This window comes from Monodelphis domestica, chromosome 1, assembly GCF_027887165.1.
Source record: "Monodelphis domestica isolate mMonDom1 chromosome 1, mMonDom1.pri, whole genome shotgun sequence".
In the NCBI taxonomy this organism is placed as follows: Eukaryota; Metazoa; Chordata; class Mammalia; order Didelphimorphia; family Didelphidae; genus Monodelphis; species Monodelphis domestica.
In genome coordinates, this window is record NC_077227.1 from 154,395,849 (window position 1) to 154,422,241 (window position 26,393).

The 26,393-nt window shown below is 35.6% G+C and overlaps 1 protein-coding gene across 16 annotated transcripts in view; it reads right to left on the minus strand.

Moving 5' to 3' along the window:
- The window catches only part of CSNK1G1 (casein kinase 1 gamma 1), a 247,782-nt gene that overhangs the window by 112,881 nt on the left and 108,508 nt on the right, over nucleotides 1-26,393 (minus strand). For 14 of the 16 annotated variants that reach the window (XM_001366863.4, XM_001366816.4, XM_007479552.3 and 11 more), the window contains one exon: nucleotides 15,722-16,143. In XM_001366863.4, coding sequence (XP_001366900.1) covers nucleotides 15,722-15,902 — 181 coding nt within the window. In that variant the 5' untranslated portion in view covers nucleotides 15,903-16,143. Of the gene's footprint in view, nucleotides 1-15,721; nucleotides 16,144-25,388; nucleotides 25,485-26,393 lie in introns of all 16 variants that reach the window. The other 2 variants (XM_056808348.1, XM_056808310.1) reach the window with 1 other exon arrangement.

Consider the following 26,393-nt stretch of genomic DNA (forward strand, 5'->3'; position numbering starts at 1 on the left):
GAACTTTGCATATATCCACTATGATCCAGAGACTCTGCTAAGTGTAAAGGAGAGGATTTTTGGATGAATTAACTAAATTTGGTGGGATGTCATAATACAAATCTGTGAATGATTTCAAAGCCTTTGTAGTTCTAGCAACAGTAACTTTTAGGGAATTGAAATTATGTGTCTCTGTATCTGTCACAAACCCTTGCTTGAGTTCTTGTGACATTTTCTTTCTTTTTCTTTTGCATAATTCAATCCCATTGCCCATTCTACACAGGAAAAAGTTCTCTAATAAATATTTTATTTCCTTTACACTCTTTTCCTGTGTAGTTATTGTGTAGCTCTTTTCAAAGTCTCTCATCTCAGTTACTATATGAGATGTTATTTCCTTTATTTCTGCATCAATTTCTTTAATCTGTCGCTGCCTTTCTCGTACTTTATTGCATGTACTATCATTCACAGATTCACTTTCTTGCACCAATTCTACACCATTTCCCTTCTTTTTTCTACTATTTTTAACTGCAGCCTCATTCTCACCATTTCTTCTATCTCCAAGTGTCACACTATATACTTTAAAGGCCTGGCTTCATAACTCTTTCCAAACCATATCTGAGTACTTAGGTTTAGCTCCAGTTTTCATAGCCTGTTGCATCTCATGCAAGTCTGGAGCTTGCTTTGAGGACTTTAGCGTGCAATGAGAACAGCAAGAGGATTTTTTGTACCTAGTTTGTGAATTTTGTGTGTTCTTGCTGTTATTGACTTCATATTTCTTCTTTAAAAATCAATTTTTAATCAAGTGACCTTTCTTGTGGCAAAAGAAACATTCCCTAGTTTCTCTCTGCATTCGTTTTGCTTTGTAACTAGGTCTTGTGTAACTAGATTTTGTGAAAGTCTTAACCATGTTCAGTCTCTTAATTTCTTCTATCTCCTTTTCCTTCAGATTTTTCTCTGTCATTTCCAATTTTTCTTTCAGGTCTTGGACTTGTTTGATCTGTTCTGATTGATTATCAAACAAGTAACTTGCTGTGTCACGCAGTTCTATCAACCAAATAGTGCTTAAAGAAATTTTTTAAAATAGGTGAGCAACACCTTAAAAATTGCCTATGGACATGGCTTGAGAATTCTTCACTATTTGTTTCTAGACCTAAGATTGATTCTGCCATCTCTGATAAATGGTCATTGAAAGTGGCAGGATGTTCCCCTTTATTCTGCAAGATCTTATCAAACCTAGCCCATGCATTAGGTTTTGAACAGCATTGTTTTATGGTCTGAAGCAAGTCTTCCCTACATTTCCTCAGGACATGCTAGTGGGGTTAGCAAAGTCCACATCTACCCTTTGCTCCACAGTGAGCCAGATAGTCAGGCTACTATCAGATCTTGTCTTCTCCAGGAATTGTCTCTCTTCATGGGGGCTGAACAGTTCTGAAAGGAGAAACTCAACATCCTCAAAATCAGGATCAAAAATCCTAAAAGCTCGTTTCAGTTCCTTTTGAGATCTGAAAGGATTTTCTACAAATTTTGGGAAACATCTTTTTATGGATTCAAGTTCCTGTTAGGTGAATTGCCTATGGACTTTGGACTGTAGCATACCAGCAGTACTGGATAGCTTGGTGACCTCTTTTAATGGACAGATTTTCTTAGGTTCACTAGCAGACACAGTTTCCTTGTCACCTTCATTTCCCTAATCAGTGACTTTAGCTGTCTTTTCTTCAGAAGCACTGTCTGCCTGTCCACTGTCCTTGCCCATAACTTGATCTAGCCCCTTTTCCTTAATCAATTCCTCAAACACAGACTTAATCATGCTTTCCAGGTTGTTATCAATAGCTAGTATCTTTTCTGCATTCAGGGGAATCACAAATCTATATATCTTCTTTAGTTGGTTCAGAGTTTGAAGAGCTGCCATAAGGATCACATAAACTTGAACCAAAACCTGCCAGAGTACCAGTTCAGTTTGAAATGGCAACTGCAAAACAGACATTGTTATGTTGCCTATATAATCAACAGAGTCAACAATCATGTGGGTCATTCTGCTGTAAAGTATGTTACAGACCTAGAAACAAGCAATGACAGCCATCACCACAGTTCCAAAAATAACTTGTTTAAACATCTTTTATCTTTTCTATTCTGCCTTTCTAAGGATTGTGAGGTTCAGTCAGCCTAGAGGTGCCAGTTGTAATAAAATGATAGTTGGAGATACTTGAAATACTTCTAGTTGTAATAAAGGATATACTAGGAGATAGAGATATTTCTGAGAGATAGATACTACCAGAGTGTCTATTGATCACTACTAGATGGCTAATAGATCTATATTAGATGGCTTATTGATCAAGATATTGCCTACCCTCCTCCCTCAAATGCCACCCATATTTCCACCTGCTCCCTTCTGCCTCCCTTTCCCTACCCCCTGTTAGTCAGCCACCTTTCTATGTAACTCAAGTTGAACTATGAGGTTTAAAGAAGATACTTTCCCCCTCGTTCTCAGGGGTTTATTTATAAGGAAGTTTATTGGAGAAGATAGAACAGGATGGAAGATGAGATAAGTGAGATGGGGTTTTCTCTAATCTATACAAGGATTAAGAGAGTATTGGTAAAATGGAAGTTCAGTCACAACTGTGACACAAGTCTGTCAGGGAGTCACTAGCAGGGACAATTATTTTCTTCTTTCCCAAATAGCCAGATAATCTCAGCTTGATTAATTCAAGTCCACCACTCTGTCAGAAACCACAAAGGTCTCTCTGTCTAGGTCAGAAGCTAAGAGGGGGTCCCAGTCACAAGCCTCTCTGCCTAACCCCAAAAGAAAAGTCTCTCCTTTCCTCCCCTCTCCAAAACTAAGAGACAAGTTCAGTTCCACTGTGGGGTTAGCTTCCAACTGTCCTTTTCCCAGGAACATTCCAAATGGAATGTTACTTTTTTGATTGACAGCTGAGGTCCTTTACTTTGTGTTGCATGCTTGGCTTGGCTTGTAAATCCTCTCCTTTACATAAGTATTGAGGACATAAAGAGAAATATGAAATATTTCTCATGAAATTAATTTTCTGGGGGAGAAAAAATGCACATGTAGGAAGAAATACACAAAATAAATACAAGGAAGTTAAGGGAGAAAGGCACTTAAAGTTGGAAGTGAATCTGGGAAGCTTTAATGTGCTTAAGGAATAAGGGATTCTAAAAGGTAAAATTCATTCTAGGTATGGAGATGAGACATGGAATGATCTGCTTGAAGAACAGTAAGGATGCCAGGATGGTGGAAGAGTAGAAGTAGGAAGAAGAGTCATTATGGAAAAGTACAGTGGGGAGAAATCTATAGAATGGTAGCCTATGAAGTTAATCTGAGGCAAGGACATAAAAAGCTTCATATTCTAGGAATTTATGTCTCTGAGGCTATCACCAATTTATTCTATGTGTGTACACACACACACACACACACACACACACACACACACACACACACACAGAGTTTGTACATAGTTGTTTGCATGTCCCCACTCCCACTGAACTGTTAGCTCCTTGACAGAAGGGATTGTTTTCTGTATGGGGGCTTAGTTATTTTATTAGGAGAGGGGGCATGTTCATTGTATTCTAAGCACTCAACACAATGTCTAGAATACAGCAGACACTTAATAAATGCAAAATGACTGATTGACTTTATATCTGATCCTGGGGTAAAAGTGGGTCATTAGAATTAATTGAATAGAGGAACAACTTAAGGCCAATTATTTTTGTAGCTATGTGAAGGATAGATTAGAATGGAAAGAAAGGAAGGAGCCCATGAGAAGGCCTCTAAAATAGTGATATCTCTGTGAGTAATGAGAAGGGCCTTATGAGAGAAATACTGGAAAGATAGGCAAGAATGAAGTAGTGCTGGACAGAGTAAGTGGGACCCAGAAGAGTGAAAATGTAAAGGTAATGGTGAGTTTGTCAACTTAGGAGACCAGAGTATGGTGATACCTTCAACAGAAAAAAGGGTTTTTTTAGAGGGGAAGACAAAAATGAAATGTTTAATAGGTCATTGGAACTATGGGATTGGAATACACACAAATGTAAGATTGGGGTCAGTATTTCTAACTTCAAACCTTTTGTAAAAGGTGTCAGGGAGGAAATTTACTAGGGAAGAAAAAAGGTTTTCCTTCCCTAACAGAAAAATAGCTTAAAGACATTGTTTTTTACTCTTGGATCCCATTTTGATATTCCATTTTTATGGTCCTTTCTAATTTTAACTTCTACTTTTAACTCACTGCAATAATTGTCCTTGTCCTATGGCTAAAAATAGATTCTCATAAATTACACCAAATAACTTCAGAAAGTCTGGAAAATTTGGGGTTAAATGTTAGCTACCAAGTCGTTTTCAATATACAAGTCTGCAAGTATCACATCTGCTGACGTTTCTAAAACTGTCACCAAATCATACTGTCATGTGACTTTGACTTTGAGTCACTGAAGGTGAAGAAGAGTCTTTCCTCCTCTCATTCTCTGATAGATTACACTACTAATGATAATAAGTAACACTTCTTCAAGATCTGTCATGACTATTTAACTTCAAGAAATAACTACATAAGTTTCTTTTCTTTTCTTTTTAAAATAAAACCCTTCACTTACATCATAGAATCAGTTCCAAGGCAGAAGAGTTGTATGGGCTAGACAATGGGGGTTAAATGATCTGCCCAGGGTTACACAGCTGGGAAGTGTCTGAGGTCAAATTTGAACCCAGGACCTTCTGTCTCTGGGCCTGGCTTTCAACCCACTGAGAAACCCAGCTGCCCCTTACATATGTTTTAATGAAAGATAATGTTTAAAATCAATGTGCCATATACACTCCTCAATGGGAGACTACTATTGTATTAAAAATAATTTAAAAACAATTAGGGATAGGAATTAGATTAATTTACATGTCCTATTCAGTGCTTTAATACTAACAGAACTCCAACATGATTAAAATATGTGTTGGTTTACATGCACATGTAAACAACATCATAATGAACATCATGACAGCTTGGTGGTGCAGTGGATAAGAGCACTGGGCCTGGAGTCAATAAGAGCTAAATTCCAATTCAGCCTCAGACACTTAACTAGTTGAATGCCCCTGAGCAGCTCACTCAGTTGCTGTTTGTCTTAAGTTTTCTCATCTGTAAAAAGGGAAAGATAATAGTACCTACCTCCTCAGAGGGGGGATCAAATGAGATAATAATTGTTTGTTTTTTTAAAATCTATACCTTCTGTCATAGAAGCTATATTAAGTATTGATTCCAAAGCAGAAAAGTAGTAAGGGCTATGAACAAGGAAGTTTTTAAATTCAGATTTGAACCCAAGACCTCCCGTCTCTAAATTTAGCTCTCTATTCACTGAGTATCCTAGTTGCCCTTGAGAAAATAATTGTAAAGCACTTTGCACAGTGCCTGGTACTTAATAAGCAGTAAGCACTATATAAATGTTAGATTTTTTTTAATTATCATTATCATAATAATAAATGTAGGAGCACAGAAAGTGAGGAAAGAGTCAAAAAAGCCTTTATTCACCCCTCTCTTCTCTCCAACACCTATATATCCTTAAATATTTGACTCAAATGCCATATCTATGATGCATGATTCATCCCAAAGTAGTTTCTCCTTCAACTGCTTTCCGCTAGTACTTTGTACCTTTCTCATGGGCACTTAACTTGTATTACATATACTGTATTACTAATATTTACATACATATCCTACAATCTTTCAGGGCAAAGAATCTTATTTTATAACATTCTATTACAGTGCCATACATATTTGTATACAATGGGAAATAAATAAACACTGTTTGACCCAAATTGAAATTTAATTGAACTTGATTCTTAATTCCTTTAATGTTTTTGTTCTTTCCTTTGTCAGGATTTAATATTGCAAAGATTGAGGTAGATTTTATGAAAAATGCAAAAACATTTTTTAAAGATTCCCTAAAATATTTTTTAGTATCTTAAGCAGTAAGATATGTATATTTTCTTAGATAATATTAAAAATAGAGGTTAATCTCACAGAGAGGTAAATTACGATAGAAAAAGTCCAAATATTTGTAAAGTATATGCTTCATCACTCCTTAATATTTTGACTTTCCATGAGCCATATTATTAGAAAAAAGTACTGCCAGAATTCACGATACATATATTTTTACTACATCTATTAAAACAAATGCTTAATTTTTATTATATATCATTTCAGATGAAGCTTAATATACAGGTACTTTAATACAGGAGTTTGAGCTAGCTTAACAATCATAAGAACAGAACAAATATACAGAAAGGCTAGATTTTACTCTTCCTTCAGTCACAGAAAGACAGCTAAGAAGAAAATGACACAGGAGAAGTTACCATTCAGATAGCTAATTTATCACAGTTAGTAATATCCTTTTATGCTAATGTTTTTTCACACATTTTACCATAGAATCCAGAGATGTAAGAGAACATAGTAGTCAACTGTGTGGGCCACAGTGTTTTATTTGTAAATGAGCATACCATCTTTCCCTATTTCACTAAGGTAACTTGAATATTAAAAATGCAGTGGTAAGGGACTGAATATGGCAAACTCAAACTAATCTCAGACTTAGTTTGATGAATTTGTCAATTTTGCTGACCTAACTTTCTTCCCCTCTTTCTTTCTTAGTCTTTGTTATATGGAATGGCTAACTAATTAAGGGAGGGGAAAGTTGATAGATATATAAACAAAAGATATAAATGCAATTTTCAAAATACAAAGAACAAAAAGGAAAAGAAAAAATTTCAGACAAACTTTTTTAGGAAGGTATATACACAAATATTAATTCCTTTGGGTAGATAAGGTTTTAAAATGTAATTTCTCATTTTAAGCTCTACTCATATTTATAATTAAGAGAAAAGGATGGATGTTTTTGAAGAAAGGATAACTTTTCTTAGTTGTAAAAAAATCATTAGTATCACTCTTAAAAATTAATTAGTAGTAGTAAAATTTCCCAGAAATGTGAAACCATGAATATTTCTCAAGCATTCTGAATACTATGGAAATATTAAAGTGGAAGAAATCAATGCTCTAAATAACTACTAAGGAGATCATTAGTGGAGGACTTCTCAAAATATTTCTGTAACCAATGGTGTTTAAAGATTCCATGGATAAGCTCAAATATATAGAAAAATAAGTCAAATTTATAATACAAGTCATTTCCCAAATGAAAAATGATCAAAGGATATGAACACAGTTTTCAGAAAAAGAAATCAAAACTATCAATAATCACATGAAAAAATGTTCTAATTTACTCTTGAATAGAGAAATGCAAATTAAAGCAACTCCGAGGTACCACCTCACACCAAACAGATTGAACAATATGAAGTAAAAGGAAAATAATAAATGTTAGAGGGAGATGTGGGAAAATTGGGACACTAATGCACTGTTGGTGGAGTCGTGATCTGATCCAAACATTCTGAGAGCAATTTGGAACTATGCTCAAAAGGCTTTAAAATTGTGCCTACCCTTTGATCCAGCAATATCACTATGAGGTTTGTATCCGAAAGTGATTTTTTTTTTTTTAAGTAGAGGGTGCTCTACTTGTACAAAAGTATTTATATCCTTTTTTGGGGCAACAAAGAATTGGACATTGAGGTGATGTTCGTCAATTGGAGAAAGGCTGAAGAAGTTGTATGGTACATGATTGTAATGAAATATAATTGTGCCACATTATAAGAAATGACAAGCAGGATGATTTCAGAAAGACCTACATGAACTGATGCAAAGTGAAATAAGAACAAGAAAAAGATGGTACATAATAACAAAAATATTGTATGAGGAACAACTCTAATGACCTAGCTATTCTCAACGATAGTGATCTAAGACAATTCCAAAGATTCACGATAGAAAATGCTTTCCAACCTCCAGAGAAAGAAATGATGGAAGCTGACTGCAGACTAATAGATACTATATTTTAGTTTCTATCTTTGTGTGTGTGTCTGTGTGTGTGTGATATCTCTTTCATATTTCAATATGGAAAAAATGTTTTACATGATAGCATGTGTAAAATTTATATCAGATTGTTTACTGTCTCAGGGAGGGGAAAAAAGGATGAGGGGGAGAATTTGGAACTCAAAATTTTAAAAAATAAACATTAAAAATTATTTTTACATGTAATTAGGGAAAATATTAAATACGGTAGTAAAAAAACTTAAAAAACATCAATGGCAAAATGCATGTTTACTTGAGTTGGTCAACAAACATTAACTAAATGCTTATCCTATACCAGGAACTATGTTAAGTGCTGGCCAAAAAACCCCCAAAACTCTAAATATACATATACAGAGTAGGGGGAAGCTAGGTAGAGCTCAATAGATTGAGAGCCAGGCCCAGAGATGGGAGGTCCTGGATTCAAATAAGGCCTCAGATGCTTCCTAGCTGTGTGACCCTGGGCAAGTCAACTGATCCCCATTTCCTAGCCCTTACCACTCTTCTGCCTTGGAGTCAATACGAAGTATTGACTCCAAGACAGAAGGTAAGGGTTTAAAAAAAAAAACAACACATATACAGAGTAAATAGAAGATAATTTCAAAGGGAAGGAACTGGAGGGAATGGGGGCCTAGGAAAAGTATCCTATAGAAGGTGGAATTTGAGATCTTCCCCCCCACCCCTTTTTTAAAACTCTGACCGTCTGCCTGTAGCTAGTTTAAGGTTTGCAACATGGAAGTTGTGTTTATCTTCTGCTTTTGATGTTATTTGCTTGTTGTGCTTTTGCATATGTTTGAGCTGTATTTTGAAATTTGTACTTTTTCATTTAACTCCTTTTTTTTCCTTTCCTTGATGAAATCCCTAGAATAGGATAGTATATAAGTTAAGATAGTTAAGTGTAGGTGGTTTGTTATTTTGGGTAGATATTTTAGTTTAGGCAATCTGTAAGTAAGTTTTCAACACAATTTAGGCTTTGTGCAAAGGGGAGGGGTCCTGTAGCAAAGGAAAATAAAAGTTGCAAGGAATAATGGACAGGGACTTGATATCAGAATCCTCCTGAGCCTTGTTGGGTCAGAATTCCTAGGGAAAGTTGATTAACTATCACTCTGGAACTGAGAGAAGAAGGAGACAGGTGTATGTGTGAATCATCTTGACACCCATCCATCAAGATGTGAATCTTAAAACTGCTCAAACTCTACCTTAGAAGATTTTGTTAAGCTATTCCCCATTTAAACAATGAAGGTACTTAGTCAGGAATGTATTGGGAACTTTAAAATTACTCCACCCATACTTAGGCATACTTTAGGGAAAGAAAAAAAGTTGTAAAGCTCCTCACTGAACAATGAAAAAGTACTTAACTCATACTTATAGTGAGGCCAAAACCTTAAGTTAGGTCTATTTTTAGATCTAATACAAAAGGGTGCTAAGTACCTATGAAGGTCAAATTAATCATTAAAAGGTCAGGCAACGTGCAAGGGGCAAGTTTAGCAAAGAGGTGTGAAGTTTTAGTCTACTCAGGTGTGAATTAAGAATGGTCAGTCCTTTGGAAAACGTCTACTGTGATTGGTAGATGTGAAAATTTAGGGGAGGTAACATAGGAGAAAATTCTCTTTAAAAGGAGGTTAGAGGCCTCTGGATTTACTTAAGCTTAGGAAGCTGAACTGGCTCTCTCTCAGTGGCTAAACTTAGTGGAGCTCAGGAGCCGAACTGGAGGGTCTCTCTGAACACTAGTTTTGCTTGGGACAATCTTGTGGTGAGTGATTAAGACTGACTTAGTTTTCTCTCTTAAAATAGCCTTCCTATTATTTCTTCTTACTCTGTTTCTCTCCTTTTCTTTAATTCCTTCATTTGTGTTAATTAAAATCTCCATAAAACCCAGCTGACTTGGGTATTTCATATTTGGGGATTTTCCCCATGGCGACCACTTATTTTTTATTTAAATCAAGACACTAAAAATTATCTTTACAGTTTGGGCAATTCAAAGTCTTGAAACCATATTTTCGCAGTCACAGCTTATGGCAACTACTCTTTTGTTTGTAACAAAGATCTTTTTAATATCTACTGGCTATGTATGGTGTTGAGTCATTCTTCAGTCTTCTGCTGGACAGTAACTGAAGAGTGGAACATCTACTAAGAAGACATCTGTGGACATTACACCTGGGATTCCTGTTTCTGGCTCACTAAGGACTCTTTGTGAGATACTGATCCCCTGTTGGACTTGACTTTAGATAACTTAGGTTTTAGTCCATTGTAAGTTAGATATTGTTTATTTAGTGGGTAAAAGAATTCAGATTTCACTGTTTCCCATTTTCCTTTCCTTCATCCCTTCTACGTTAAAAAATAAATTCAATATTTATGTTTTCCCCTCTGTGTTACTTTCCTTCCTCCTAACCAAATTATATATACTTTTAACATGCTTTAAAATCAATACTAAATATTGGTTCCAGGGCATAAAACAGTAAGGGCTAGGCAATTGAGGTCAAGTAACTTGCCCAGAGTCACATACAGCTAGGAAATGTCTGAAGTCATATTTGAACCCAGGACCCTCCCAGCTCCAGGCCTGGTTTTCAATCCACTAAATCACCTAGCTGCTCCTGAGGTAAATTTTTAAGGAAGTCAAGGAAGCCCAGTGGTAGTGTTTGAGGAAAGAGAGCTTTTTAGGCATAGTGGATAGCTATTGAAAAGACAATCATAAAGGGAATGTTGTATATGAGGGACAGCAAAAAGGTTTCTGAATCATAAAGCACATGTGGGGAAATAAAAAATAAAAAGACTGGGAAGTAGAAAAGGGTCAGTTTCTGAAGGATTTTAATCACCAGAGGATTTTAAATTTGATCTCGGAGGTCCAGGGATCTACTAGAGTTTAATGAGTAAGGAGGTGACACAGTTATATCAGAAAGGCAACTTTGGTAGCTGTGTGGAGTATAAAAATTAAAATACAGTATTTTAAAATATTGTATATTAATTTTAATTTTTACAATGACTCCTCCTCCACTTCCAAAGATCTATGCAGCTAGGAAGTTCCTGCTCCCCAAGATGAGTGAATGACTGATAAGTTTATGACATTGTGGAACAGGGACAGTGGGGAAAAGGAGCGATGGTCACAGTGGGACAAGAGGCCCCAAATGGGGAAGATCCAGAGGGATCCTGAAGTCGGAGAGAATAGCCTTTGAGAGCAACAGACATTCAGTTCAGGAGGTGGTAACATTCAAGGATGTGGCTATGGACTTCACCTAGTAAGAATGGTGCCTCTTGGCCCCTCTTCAGAAGGAGCTGTACAAGGAGGTAATGCTGGAGAATAGCCAGAACCTGCTCTTTGTGGGGCTTGCAGTTTCCAGAGAAGATGTGATCTCTTATTTTGAGCATAGGGAAGCCCTGTGGATGCTAGAGCAAGAAGACCTGAGAAACTAATGTCCAGGATGGCTCCTTGGGGCTTTTGGGCTTCGACTTCGACTTGGGAGCTTTGGCCCTTTCAACTGGAATTTTTGGCTTTGGGACTTTGACTTTTGGGTTTAGAGCTTCTTGGAGTCGGGGACTTTCTTGTTGGATTCACTACTGCCTCAGTGAGCTTAGTTCATGAGGGTTTTTCTGCATTGGGACCTTGCCTGGATACTGCCAGGCTTGCTGAAGGAGAAATCATATCTGAAATGAAGGCAACTGCAACAGAAGTGAGCCTCTCTGTGGAAGAAATGGGCCAAGAAAAATTCATGAGTCCCGGTCCCAATAGTTTAGTTTCAAGAGTAATTTCAGGATAAGAAACTTGCTACTTCTCAGAATCCAGAAAGTGAACTGTTTGGAGAAGGTGCCATGAAGATGCCTTCATAGACCACATGCTGCACCAGAAGATCCAGAGGGAACTTGATTTGAACTGTGTGGGGTTGAATGCATTTGTTTTGTATGTATACTCTTAAAGTGAAGGGGATTGCCCCCAATTGGCTTTTTGTCAATGCATCTAGCAATCATTGGTTTTGTCCTCTTTCCCTTTTATCCCCAAATTATTGTAATTTAAAAGTTAGTTATGTTTACAAGATCCATTAGGTAGACTAGTCTTCCACGAGATCTCAGGGGGAAATGTGTAATTAGAAATCTGTTACCCTTTAAAAACTATGATTCCCAGGAACCACTGAATTCCTGTCTTTACATGCTGACATAGACAGGAGAATAAATAAGGTGGTCTTCCATGACTAGATATCTTTGCTTCCTGGGTCATGATTTTGGTGGAGTGGGCTGTTTGAACAGACAGATCAGCCATGGGCACATGGTTTTATTTTGTTACTTCTTCTGATTATTAATAAATATTATAAAATATAATATTTGAAATTATTGTATATTAATTTTAATTTTTATAGGAGGATGGATTAGAATAAGAAGAGACATAACAAGTGGACTAATATAGGAGTATAGGTATAGGGTGATGAGGCCTCATGGACCTGGACCATTGTGTTACAGGAGAGAAGAGGGCATATAAGAGAAATACTGGAAAGGTATTATTGATAGGATTTGGCAATAGATAGAAGCAAGATTGAAGGTCAGAGTGAACTGGGAAGAGTTGAGGATGATATTCAGGATGGGAGCTTAGGTCATTCAGATGACAATTTAGTTGTATTTCAAGGTACCTTCCACAAAAGGTCATATTTGATTTAAAAAAAAGCAACAGATCTTCATGAAATACTGGACTTCTAATAAATTCAGCACTGACTCCCAAAAGCAAGAACTATTGATGAATGATGTTTTAATAATCATAAAAAAGAATCAAATTTCTCTTCTCTAGTATCACCTATTCTAATAGGTTCTGAGACTGAAGCCTTTAATGAAGAAACAGAAAATCAGGATTTCAATCCTAGGTAACTCACTAATAACTTTAACAAATCAGCTCTTTTTTCTATCTTGTTAGGTTGTTAAAATAACAATGACAAAATACATGACAAGGTCCTCAAGAAATTAAAATGTCTAATACAAATGTAAAGTATGATTATTATTATCATCATCATCCTCAATAGCAAGAAAGTTTTGGTGGGAGGAAGGGGGAAATTCTTTCTCAAGTTTCTATTCTTCTCTACAAACTAACTTATCCAACACTGACAACACATCATTACTACTTTCTTAAAACCATAAAAATACTTGCTGCTTCCATTTCATCTCCTAATTTGTCATAGAATGAATACATACTTCATAGAAATACAAACTTTAGGTAGTACACAGATTGAAAATTGTAGGGTTTGAGTACCTAGCCAAAAAACACAGGAGCTTCTCCTACAAAAATCTCATCAACAGAAATACATGCTACTATTCACAGTGGGAACACAAGAATGAGTTAGTTATATAGTGTTTGTTGACAAATCATTATGAGGAACAACCAGTATTCAGTTTTTTACAAGGATAATTGGAATAACATTTCAAAAATGGACTATCTTTGAAAAACGGCTTAAAGATACTCTAATTCTTTGAGATACCTTGATCTCCTCAGAAGCAACAAATTGCACAAATCCCAAATAACATTGGTACTATTAATGTTAATGGAAATTTTGCCCATATAAACATTTGGGTTTGGGCTCTTAGCCAATAAGTAAGAACAGCATATTTTTGAATGCTCTAATCTTCTCTGTTTTAAATGATTCAGGACTCTGGGAATTAAACACTGACTGCAGGAATTATTCTTCAGTATCAATAGAAATAAAAACTATTTTTATTCCCAAATCCTTAATTATATATTTAATTATATTTAATTATTTTAGTTGTGGTTATAACTCTGGTGCCAATCTCAATTTCCATATAGTTAAATTTTATAACCACATATGCTTAGAGGTAATAATCACATATATTGCAAAGTGACTTGCTTTGCATGAAACCTCTGAGGGCATCCTTGATATCCACTTTTAACTCATACTATGTACCAAACAGTCAGAAAAAAAAAGAATAAAAGAAGCAATTTGCAAATGATATCTTCATTTCTTAATTCTGATAGTTAAGCTGAGGTTTATAAATTAAATCTCTAAAATATTTTTATTGTGCCAAATATTCAAGACACCAAGTGCCCAAAATGAAAACAATGGTGTTGTAGACCTATAAGCATAGCGATGGAAGCTAAGTACTACTTCTTACTCCCTTGCTTCTCAAAGTCAATATACCTATCACCCTTGGGGGAAAACCCTATAACAGGGGTCCCATAACTATGTACCCTAGGCCCCTGAGGCCATTTATCTGGGCCCCAACGCACTTCTGGAAGGGGCGCCTCTTTCATTGGTGGTCAATGAGAGGAGCACTGTATGTGGTGCCACAAAGCGAGGTGTTCCTCACGTACAGTACTACTTCCGGGGATATAATCCTTTGCGTGGTGCTTTGTTCTGAGAGTAACTGAATAAGAATGAGGAGCCCCACAAAGGATTATGTGGCTGCACAATGGAAGACTTCAGCATGGTGAGCGGTGATCTGGGGGAGGGGATTCCACACTGTGTATACTGCTGCCCAGTATAGTGGTGGCAGTGATTGGCCTGTACGAGATGTGACAGGCCCACCACAGCCAGCACTGCAGCCTCCACTATCCCAGAAAGTGGTATACAGATTTGTTCACTTTTTTTTTAATAGTTCAGCCCTCCAACGATCTGGGGGACAGTGAACTGGCCCCTTGTGTAAAAGCTTTGGGGACCCCTGGTCTATAAGTCTTGAAACATACATTGCCAGTTCACTAATGGTAAAAAAAATTATTTTTGTTCCTAAGAACTCAACATTTCCTAGTGGCACCAATAATTTTTTTTTCTAAGAGCTTTTTCTCTCATGATTTCTGCAGTTTGAGGTCTTTTATCAATTCTTTTTACAGGATCCCTGGGGCTGCCCAAGAAACATCCCTCCGGCCTCTATTTCAAACTCATACTAGTCTTCTCTTTAACTTCACTTCTTAGCTCTTAAAGGCTCTTTCTGGAACAAATCTTAATATTATCTAGTGTTAGATTTAAATTAATAACTCCAGGTTCTTATTTTCCATACATTATTAATAATCATTTGCAATAAAGAAAGCAGATAGGTATAGGCATAAAGTCTATTTTTCTACTTGAAGTCTGACCACGTATTGATACTCCTGCACAATTCTCCATCCACCTCTCATGCCACCTCTCCTCCAACTCTCCTACATCCCCCTATGAGTTCACATCCATGGACGCAGCATTGGCACACAAAAATGGGATGAACCAGGTCAACAATGGGGGGGAGAGGATGAAATTCCCTTTACACACTAACCTCCATTAGCCCAACAATGAAAAAAGGTTCTGGGTTGATATTCGGTGCCCAGACATACAAAGTACCTTTTCCTTTCTCATTTTCTCCAAATCATCTAAAGAGACCTATGTGTTAGATTATAGAGTCAAAAAACTAACCACACAATAATCATACCGTAACCCCATTGGCTATCATTCAGCTCCACTTACAAGTGAAATCTCAATGAACTAGGTGAAATATTTTCTTGCTTAGGAATTCCACCCCTGAAATTGTAATCCAACTCCTATGTTAAAACTTCAAGTAAGAAATTTGCTTTAAAATCTCCAAAGATTGTGCTCATAAATTGACCCCCAAAAAAACAAACACACATTCATCTTTGGTGAGGGGAGATGATGAGAAGAGATGTACAATAAGAGAGAGCTCTTCTCTCTAGTTGGTATAACTCTTATAAGTCCTAACTAACTACTTGGGAAAAACAGTAAAAAGAAAACAAAAGAGTAGTCTCTCACTTAAATGTAAATAATTGTCTTAGACTAAACCAAGTCTTATTAAGGTTATTGGTTGTTAATTACAATCCCCTGAAATAAACCATTTCTTACCTAATCTGAGCTCTCCAAAGTTTCCACACCCTATCTTCTTGCCAACCCTGAAGTTGGGTCCCACCATAAGAACCCCAGATGTTGAACTGGAACTAGATGGTCGAGAAGGATGTCCACTCCTTTGTGCCATGGGTTTACTTGTTCGCTGCCTTTCATCTTTTTCCCTATTAGTATGGTCCATGATCTTACAATGAAGTCTTTTGCCAGGTGAATAGCAACAATGTGTACTTCTCTTTTTAAAACAGAAATATATCCAAATGAATCACTGAATCAGCTTGGACCATAGTCAGAGAAGTGGAAGGAGGTCTTTTGGCACCATATTCATGCTCCTAATGCAAATTCAGACGATAAAAATCCATTGATTAGTTCCTGGAGGACAAGTCGCCTGAAGGACTTACAAGCAAAGGAAGATATTTTGAAACCTAGGAGAAGAAAGAAGAAACAGTTAAAAATTGAATTTCAAAAACATACGATAAAATTTAATTGATTAGAATGAATAATATCACAAAATGTACAAAATAAATTGAATATTCAAGTGGACTTCAGTTTGATATTTTTCAACACTGTTCATCTACGCTGATTATTCTCATCTGATATTTTACCTATGAATTCAGAGAGGTAACTAGGCATAGTAATCCACTATACTAAGAGGCATAAAAGACTTTAAAGAATATAATTGTTACTTTTTAAAAACACATTTATTCTTTTAAAAAAGGATCTTGGTCTATAAATCAAGGTGAAAGAAGGTTAAGAGTGTCCAAATCAAATTGCATTTTCCATTTTAGAGTGTCAAGAATTGGTAAAAAATGAAGCAATATTTCTATTTAGCCAAAGCCAGCTCAAATCACACAGTAAGTTAGCATGTGAGAAACCACAGTTTTGGTTGTTTTTTTTAAACCCTTACCTTCTGTCTTAGAATTGATGCTAAGTATCAGTTTTAAGGCAGAAAAGCAGTAAGGGTTAGGCAACTGGGGTTAAATTGGCTACCCAAGCCTGACCAGTTTGAAAATGTCTGACGACATATTTGGAACCAGAACTTCCTGTCTCCAAGGAAGCAAAGTTGGCTACTTGAAACCCTTGGGAAAGCTAACAGTTCAAAAATAAAAAAAGAAAACTGAAATTCTGACCTGGTTTTCATCATGAGCTGAATCATGGAGTAGAAGAATAGAATCAGCTTCCTATATACTAAACATCTACCTGATGAATTCCAAAGGTAAAATAAGACCAAAAAGAATAAGATTCTACTAAAAGCTATATACCATTTGGGAAAGATAAATATCTCAAGTTAGCTAATTATATAGTACTTGATAAATGCAACAGTTTCCATCTTAAATCTTATATAACTCAGGCAACTCTCAAAACAAGCAAATACATAGTTAAAGTTTATCATGTACACTCAAAACTATTTTCCCTTAACAGAAGATATGTTTATCTTTACAACTCATCTCTTAATCAAATGTCTCAGGAAAAGAAAAGAAATTTTAACAATCATTTGTTGATCACAATTTATTACATAAGTTAAGACAAAATAAAATAGTTCCTGCTACTTGTAGGAACTATTTTATTTTTGTTTTTGTACCCTAATCACCTAGCATAGAATCTGGTACAGAGGACCTGCTAAATAAATGCTTGAAGAATCAAACCAAATTTAGTTCATGTCTATATATAAAATAAGTTGTTTATGCTATATATATTCATTTTATTTATATAGTTACAATGGTATAACCATGTAGTATCTTTTGTCTCCCACGATGCTACATTTCAAATGTAGATTGCTCTGAACTAAGTCTCTTCTCAGCTGAACAGATGAATGTATGTTCTTTTTGAATGTAAGGAAACATAGCTAATCCTTTTGCCTCCTAAAATGTAGGGCAAATACAACAGTTCACATAATAAATATCTTTTGGACATTATAATTATTTTGACATGACAAAAGTGAAATTATTAGTCTTGTATATTCTGCTAATATGCCTTTCTCTCTGATCCTGTTTTCTCAAAGAAATTATCAGTCAAAAACCATGTTGCCTATTATATATGCCAGGCACTATACAAAGAAACGTAAAACAAGCTCTAGAGGAGCTCACAATCTAATGAAGGAGACAGCATGTAAACAACCATGTGCAAATAAGAAATAGACAAAATTGAAACTTTTAAGTGGAGGGAAGTCTATAGAATTAAATAGGAAAAGGCTTCCTATAGAAAGTAGGGTTTTATTTATCTAAGACTTGAAGGAAGCCAGAAGTCAAAGATTTAAAAAAAAAAAGAAAAGGATTAATAATATCCTATGTGGAGTGTTTGTGTGGGTTTGTGTGAAATATACTGTCACTTCTTTTAAAGGAAAGTAATCGAGGGTTGCAGACAATTCATTAGCATGAAGATAACATTTTCTTGAAGTTTAAATATAAACATAATTTTTAAATTTGTTAATTATTTAAAATTGCACTGCCTTGTTCAGCATTTCTTTTAAGAATATGACATCTTCATTCTAACTTTTAACATGAAGAATGCAATTTTTACCTCTTTTTACAATATTCATCATCAGTCACTACACTTCAGAGTAATTTAATCTTATCTTGATTATTTGACTAGTTTTCATTACCCATATATTCTGGTATAAAAAGAACAAACAAGTAGTATTTGTCAGCTTAAAAACCTATACAAAGGGCCTGAAGTGAATCCACCAGGAAAAGTTGTAAAATCTGCTTGCAAAGCAGAACAAATATTTCACCTCTCACCAACATAATGTGAATGCACATGCAGAGCTCAATTTGAAAACCATTCATGAGAAATTCATTCTGCCCTTTTACCATCAAGGATGAGCAATACTCATAATATCTGCATTGCCTTTCTGATTTAAGAAATGAAAAAAATAAACTTTATTTTAATCTGATGATTTGATCTCTACAATATTCAAAGAAGTTACACAGACCCCCATGGAATACATAGGTAGCAAAAAGAATATCTCATCTTGCTAAAAAACCATGATTAGTTTCCCATTGGTTACAGAATTAAACAAACTCTGGAATCTGGAATTCAAGGTCCTTCAAAATCTGGATCCTACTTAAGTTATTTTTAAATTTATCTTAAGTTTAAGTTATTTCTTAAGGTATCTTTTATGACTTTCCCTCTCCAAACCCTCTTATTCCCACAAAGACAACAAACTAAGCCAACTGTTGTGCTGATTGAGCTCAGAACATGAGATGAGCATTACTTCCTTCCTCTCAAATCTTCACCCACACTATTTATACCGGGAATACTGCCACCACCACACACACCTAACTTCCCTATATCTTACTATTTTTTTTAAGGCATAGTCTAATTTCAAACTCCTCCACAAAGTTTTTTGTTGAATACCTAAATCCATAGTGATTTTTCCTTCCCCTAAAAATCTTTCCAGATTTATAATCTGTATCACCTCTATATATGTAGTATCTATTTTACATTGCTGAAGGTTTTGTTTTCTTTTTTATATAATATCTTCTTTGCCCAGAACAAAAATATAAACTTTTTGAGAACAAACATCTACAGTTTGGGGTTTTTTTAAAACATCTAGGACCAAGTTCTAGGTTCTGGAGGTAGAGCCATTACAGGTGATATTAAGATCAGAGATGTGATCTCTGTATGTGAATGAGGTGGAACAAAGGCAGAATAGAAAGAACTGATAAACTAGTAAGCCATGGTGCTAGAGTGAACATTTTGAACTTAAGTACTAAAGTTACCAGCCATGAGAACAGAATGTGAGATAGAAAAGGTAGACCACCCCCTAAAAAATCAAAAGTGAATGCAACAAAACTATAAAGATCAAAGATAATTCAAGTGAAGAAATATGAGAAGACACACCAAATCATCACTTTGGATGGGTGGGCGGGGTCCTGGAATTAAACACTGCACATATTTCCAGATTTTTCATTGTACTGATCAGTTGTGCTGTTTTATTCCCCTCTCTTTGTCTTCAGAAAAGCAGGCCATAAATTTGAAACTAACTTGCAAAGCTGTTGCCCGAAGTTATTCCTACTAGAGAGCTTTAATAATCAGGAGTAAAATCCATCATTGTGGAATTTCAAATTAAAGGATTTAAAGATGGGGGGCCTTCAAGACCATGGAAGTCCAATATGCTAATTTTTCAAATGAGGAAAGTGAGGTCCAGAAGTGAAGTGTACACAAATATAAAGAAGAGAAAGACTTTTGCAAGAAAAGGTGTAAAGAGTTTGAGATTTGGAATGAGAGGGACTGGATCCCACTCTGCTATTTTCAACTTATAAGTCCCTGGGCAAGTCACTCAGAAGTATATACAAGAAAATTAACCTCTCAGTAAATGAGATTAATTGGTTGACAATTTTTTTTTAAAGATTACTTAAGGACTTTCAAGAAGCAATCTGAATATATGTGTGTGTGTGTGTGTGTGTGTGTGTATAGTATAGATACTCCAGATTAACTTTCAATAAAGTAGATTAAAATGGAATAATCAAGTACAGCTGTCAAGATTTAACAAAAAATATCTGGACCTAAAAATTAAATAATTACTTTTTTGTTTTGAGAAGTCTGTATTAAAACATCTAATATGAGCAGTAGAAATTATATTTATCAAATTTATTTTTCCTAAACATGAGAAAGAAAATAGATACAGTAACCACTATACACAAAATGAAGAGACTTCCCCAAATCAGAGGGAATTAGAAGCACCTGAGAAGAAATTCCAGAAGGAATAACTAAATAAATATAGGAACAAACTATCCAACTTCTTTATTGGAAATACTAATAACAATAATAGGTATTTATATACTACTTTAAACATCATCCCCTTTTATGTTAACATTTTACTTCAACAGGAGTCACTAGGAGTACTGTTTTAGAATAGAGAGGCTACATAAAACCGTAAAGACTGAATTTCTCTAATCCAAATTAGTTGTCAAGGATATCATCATCCTCTCAACAACGAAGGCTTGAAACCTAGGTGCCATTCTCAATTCATCATTCTCTTAATTCCACACCCAATCTGTTACTAAGTCCTATCTATTTTACCTCTTAAACATCTTGTCTCAACTGACACTGTCACCACCCTGATGTAATCCCTCATGACCTCAGTATTCCTGGACTACAGAAATAGTTGGCTGATTGAAATAGCTAGACACAAATCTCTCCTTATTCTAGATTATCTTCCAACTTGGCTCTCCAAATGATCTTTAAGTAAAGTTTGACCATGTCACTTCCCTTTTCAATCAACTCCAGTACCAAATATAAAATACACTTTCTTGACTTTTAAAGACCTTCATAAATTTGTCCTTTATTTTTCTAGTCTGCTTACCAGTTAATTCTTATCATGTACACTGTGATGCTTCCAGATCCTCCCATAAATGATACCAGTCTCTGGTTTGAGGGTTTTTCATTTGGTTTTTCCTCCTTATCTCTGTCGCCTGGTTTCTTTCAAGATTTAGCTAAAGTCTAACCTTCTTCAAAAGGGCTTTCCTGGTACCTTCCCTCTAGAGATTACCTCTAATTTATCCTATATGTATCTTGTTTATACATAATTGCTTTCATGTTGTCGTCTCCATTAAATTGTAAGTTTCTTGAGAGCAGAGACTGGGTCCCCCCCACCTTTCTTTGTATCCCCAGTGCTCAGCAAAGAAGCTGGCACATAAAAGGCATTTAATAAAAGCTTGTTTACTTGACTATTATTCTGACTTATGATGATCATAATGGTCAAATATGAACTAAGGCAGTAGGATAATGTTATGTTAATTGAGTAGAAAATTCTTCTGTTATTCATATGGCACTAATGTTGTTTTAACCCATAGGAAGTAAGACTTTTTTTTGAGTAAAATGTCTAGCCCTTATCTGCTTAGCCATTTTAATTTGTTTTTACTATATATGTAGTAACCACCACTACAAAAAACTATTTTAAAAAAACAAAGGCATAAAAAATTATATTCAAAACAACAAAATCCACATTTTTTACAACTTGTTTTAAAATATGAAAATTATACAAATATGCTAATATAAACATATTCCGTTTTTTAGTTCCTGTTGGATTTGTTTTACTTGGATACTATTTTCCTCTTGATTTTGTGGCTTTTTAAATGATTTATAGCATGTATTATGCTTATCCTCTCTTTTCTTCTATTCATATGCTTCCCTTATTTTCTTTATATTTCCAATATTTATCATTTCTAGCAACATAATTTAATACATTATATTCATATCACAATTTATTCAGCCATTTCTATCATTCATTTCATTTCTGTTATTCATTGCATTTCTGTTATTTTCAGTTATTTTGCCATAACAAACAACACATGCATGAATATTTTCATACATTCACGGCTTTTAACACTCTCAATAATGCTATTAGGGCCTAACCCTAGTAATATGGTCCATAGGTTAATAAACAAGAATAGTTTTAGAGTTCTTAATGTATATTACCATCTTGTTTTCTTTTTCTCTTTTTTTATCATCTTGTTTTCTTTTTCTCTTTTTTTATCATCTTGTTTTCTTAAAAAAAAATGCATAGCTGCACTAACAATGTAATATTAGGCCTGTCACTCCATGTTCTTTTCAGCATTTGATTTGATCACTTTAACCCATCTGATCATCAGTTAACATACATTACAAGCACCATATTTAGCTAAATTGGTCCTTAGGGAGCAGACATAATCTGTTCCCAGGATCAAACTCTCTCTAAAACCAAGTCTTTCTAGCTTGATCATACCCAGTGGAACTTTTGTTCCAATACTACAAACCCACAAGGATGCAAGATTACCTCCATATTATGATGAGTGTTAAAATATGACTTTTGCAGAATATTTATGATCTCTCAACCATTGTTTTTCCACCAGAAACTATATTTGGATGGTGTGTATTCTCAGTTTTATATCTACTATTAACCTCATGCAGATAGTGGGGGGTACCTCTCCAGGAACCTATTATACTTAACTTATCTAAGGTTCCATTTATCTCCTTAATATCTTTCTAACTTTTTTTGGTTATATTTGTCAAGTATTGAGCGAGGAAAATTAAAGTCTGCTACCATTATTATTTTGTTATCTATTTCCAACTTCCTCTAAAAATCTGGATGCTATAACACTTGGTACACACAGGTCCAATACTGATAAGGATTCACTAGTCATAATAATCCCCATCTCCAACATATTACAGTTACCCTGTTCATCCCTTCCAATTATATCCATTTTAACCCCAACTCTGTCATAGACCATAAATGCTACCCCTGCCTTTCCTAGATCAGCTGATGTATATAGTATATTCTGCTCCAGCCTCTCACCTTCACTCTACATTTCTCTCATTTTCAGAGTGTTTCTTATAAACAACACATTGTCAGATCCTAGTTTTTTATCCTTTCTGCTATCCAGTTTTTTCCCATGGGTGAAATCATCTCTTTATACTCAATGTCAAGACTGGTCATAAAGAAGAAATATGAGAAGTCACCTTCATCCCTTCATTGCAATTGTAATAAACTATGGTGGTAGGCCATTGCATATAATTGGATTTGGTTGACTGGTTGGCTATCTATGCTGAATAGCTTCTCCCCACCTCCTTTCAAAAATTCTTCCATATCAGGGGATGGCTCTCTGAGGAGTGAAATATGGTTTTGGAAATGAAGGTGAGATAAAACCTACCAAAAACACCTTCAAAACTATTAGTAATAGCTTTCCTTGGATACTTGGCAATGGCCAATCCAAAATGCCAAATCTTGGCAGATTTACCTTTATCCTATCTGCGTCCTATTATTTTATCTACAGGAATGTGAAGGGTCAATTGAAGAAACTATTCTATTATGTCATAGCATAGAATAGTCAGAAAAGAGTTGAACAAGTAGAAAGGATGAGAAAAACAGGTGATTTCAAGGTATGTCATTACAATCAGTCTTCGTGGTTTAGTTTCATAATTTTAAGTGAATTCCTAGAATAAATAGCGTAATCATTCCCAAATGTTTTTCTTTTTTTTTTTAAACCTTTACCTTCCATTTTAGAATCAATGCTATGTATTGGCTCCAAAGTAGAAGAGCAGGAAGAGTTAGCCAATAAGGGTTAAGTGACTTGCCCAGAGTCACATGGCTAGTTAAGTGTCTGAGGCCAGATTTGACCCTAGGACCTACCATCTCTAGGCCTGGATCTCAATCCACTGAGCTACCCAGCTGCCCCTCCCAAATGTTTTTAAAAGCAACTAAACACTTCAAAGTTGTGATTTAAACAAAAATGTTTTTCAGTTCCTATGCTATAACCATCGTAAAAATAAAAATTAAACAAGCTCTTCTATTAAACATTAGGATTACTGATTTTAACAGGTATAAAGACAAGGATTGGATCAGTGATTTCATGGATATAGAGAGCTCCCAGGTAAAGAAATTCCTTCTACCAAGGGGGCAGTTAGCAACTTCTCTACAACCAAGAGTCATAAAGAATTGCCCAGAGAACCTGCAAAAGGTAGTTTGGCCAGGGTCATAGACCAGTATGTGTTAGACTAATCTTAGGCTTCAAGGCCAGCTCTCTAGACAACAGACACTTGCCTTTCTTTGGATTTAACCAGAAGACTATTATGAAGAGATACAACTGTGAAAAGAAGTACTCCTATACTCTAATCCCCTGAAGCCACTTTCTCTTCTCTCCACATGCTTTCCTTTGATGTGCTCCATTCACTCTCATGGGTTTAATCATTTATCTGAGGATAACTTCCAGATCTATATTACAAAGCTGTACTCTCCTATAACTTCCTCATTTGCATTATCCAACCCTATTTTCCTCTCCTATGCTTTAGTAACCCATCACCAACTGTCTATTATATATTTTGAACTGGATATCCAGTAGGTACCACAAGTATAACATATCCAAAACAGATGTCATCTTTTCACCCAAATCACTGCTATTCTCAACTTCTTGATTTCTACTGAGGATAATACAACTATCATTCTAGTTCCCAAGGTTTACAATCTTAAAGTCATCCTTCACTGCTCCCTCTCTTCTTATAAATTTATTCACTCCACCACCAGGACTGGCAGATCACACCCCCACAAGCTCACACTCCCCTCTTCACAAATTCAACCTCTCATCATACAATACTTTCATTACTAAAATGCCTCCCCCCAATTTGTCTCTATCTCTGTCTTTTTTTTTTTAAATGCTTAACTTTTTTCTTAGTATCAATTCTAAGAAAGAAAAGCAGCCAAGGGTAAGGATAGGGGAAAGGTGGGTAAGTGACTTGCCCAGGGTCACACAACTAGAAAGTGTCTGAGGACAGATTTTAACCCAGACACTCCTAACTCTAATCCTAGCTCTATACATTGTGTTATCTAGCTGCTTTCCCCCTTCCACCACCACCAACTTATCTCTTTGTCAAAAAGATACTCTTGAAACAAAGGTCTAATATGTCACTTTCCTGCTTAACAAACTGAAATGAATCCTTATTCTCTCCATGATCAAATACAAATTCCTCTTTGGCATTTAAAACCATTCCCATCACCAACCTCTGCCTTTGCAAAGGTTGCCCCCAAACCTGTAATGCATTCCCCTTCTTTAAGAAACCCTCTACCTCTAAGAAATCCCTTTCTTCAAAGATTAGCTCAAGTATCACCACCTTCAGGGGCTTTTCCTGAAACCATCCAGCTGCTTGCACTACACCCACAAAATTACCCTGGATTGATTTTGTATATACTTACATATGTACATGTTGTGTCCCCTGACAGAAGGCAAGCTCCTTTAGGGCAGAAACTGTTCCACTTTTGTCTTTGTATCCCCAGAACCTAGAGCAGTGCCTGGCACACAGAAAGTGCTTAATAAGTGTTTGTTGATTAATTATGAATGGAATTCAAATAACTTTTCATCACCACTCTTAAGCCATTGCTATAACATAGGAAATGTCACTGTAGGACAGGCTAAATAAGGTGAAGATTGCTGCAACTGGGAGTTAGTATGCCATTAAAAAAATTAAAAAATACATTTTAAAAGGCTTGTTGACTATGTTCAAGATATTCATAAAAGCAGCCATTGAGTTATAATCCAACTTCTGAGTTTTTGATTTTTAGAAATTAACCAGATACTCCATAATTTTCTGGTTTATAACAGGTAGAAATGAATGGACTCAAGATATTAAATTTTAGGAATGAATTCCTAAAATTGGGATGGTGAACCCCACCCCACCAATATTTTTGAAAGATAAACATTTGATCCCAAGGAGACCAATAATAGGAAGAAAGTCTCCATAAATAAAAAAATTCCTTAACATAACTGGGGGGGGAAGGGGGGGAAGATGGCAGCTTAGTGGCCACAAAAGCTGGAACCACTCCAAGAACTCTTCCAAACCAAACTTAAAAGAATGCCTAAAAACAACTGAATCACAAAATCAAAAAGGAGGCAGAGTAAGGAGTTCTCCTGCAGAAAACAACTTGAAAGGTAGGCAGAGAAAATCAATTTTCACAAGATAAGGAGAAAGCAGAAATAAAAATACATACAGAGGAGTGGTGGCCAACCACTCCCACCTACTGTGCAAAGTTCAGAACCTGGGCATAGGCCTATCTAAATTTAGAACCCTGGGAACCTGCCTAAGCCAATAGTAGAACACGTCTCACCCACTCCTTGAAGTCTCAAATGCGTGGCACCAGCCCCCCATGATGCCCTGAAATCTCTTGGTCCTTTCAGTGGGGACCGCTGAGTGGCTCAGTGTA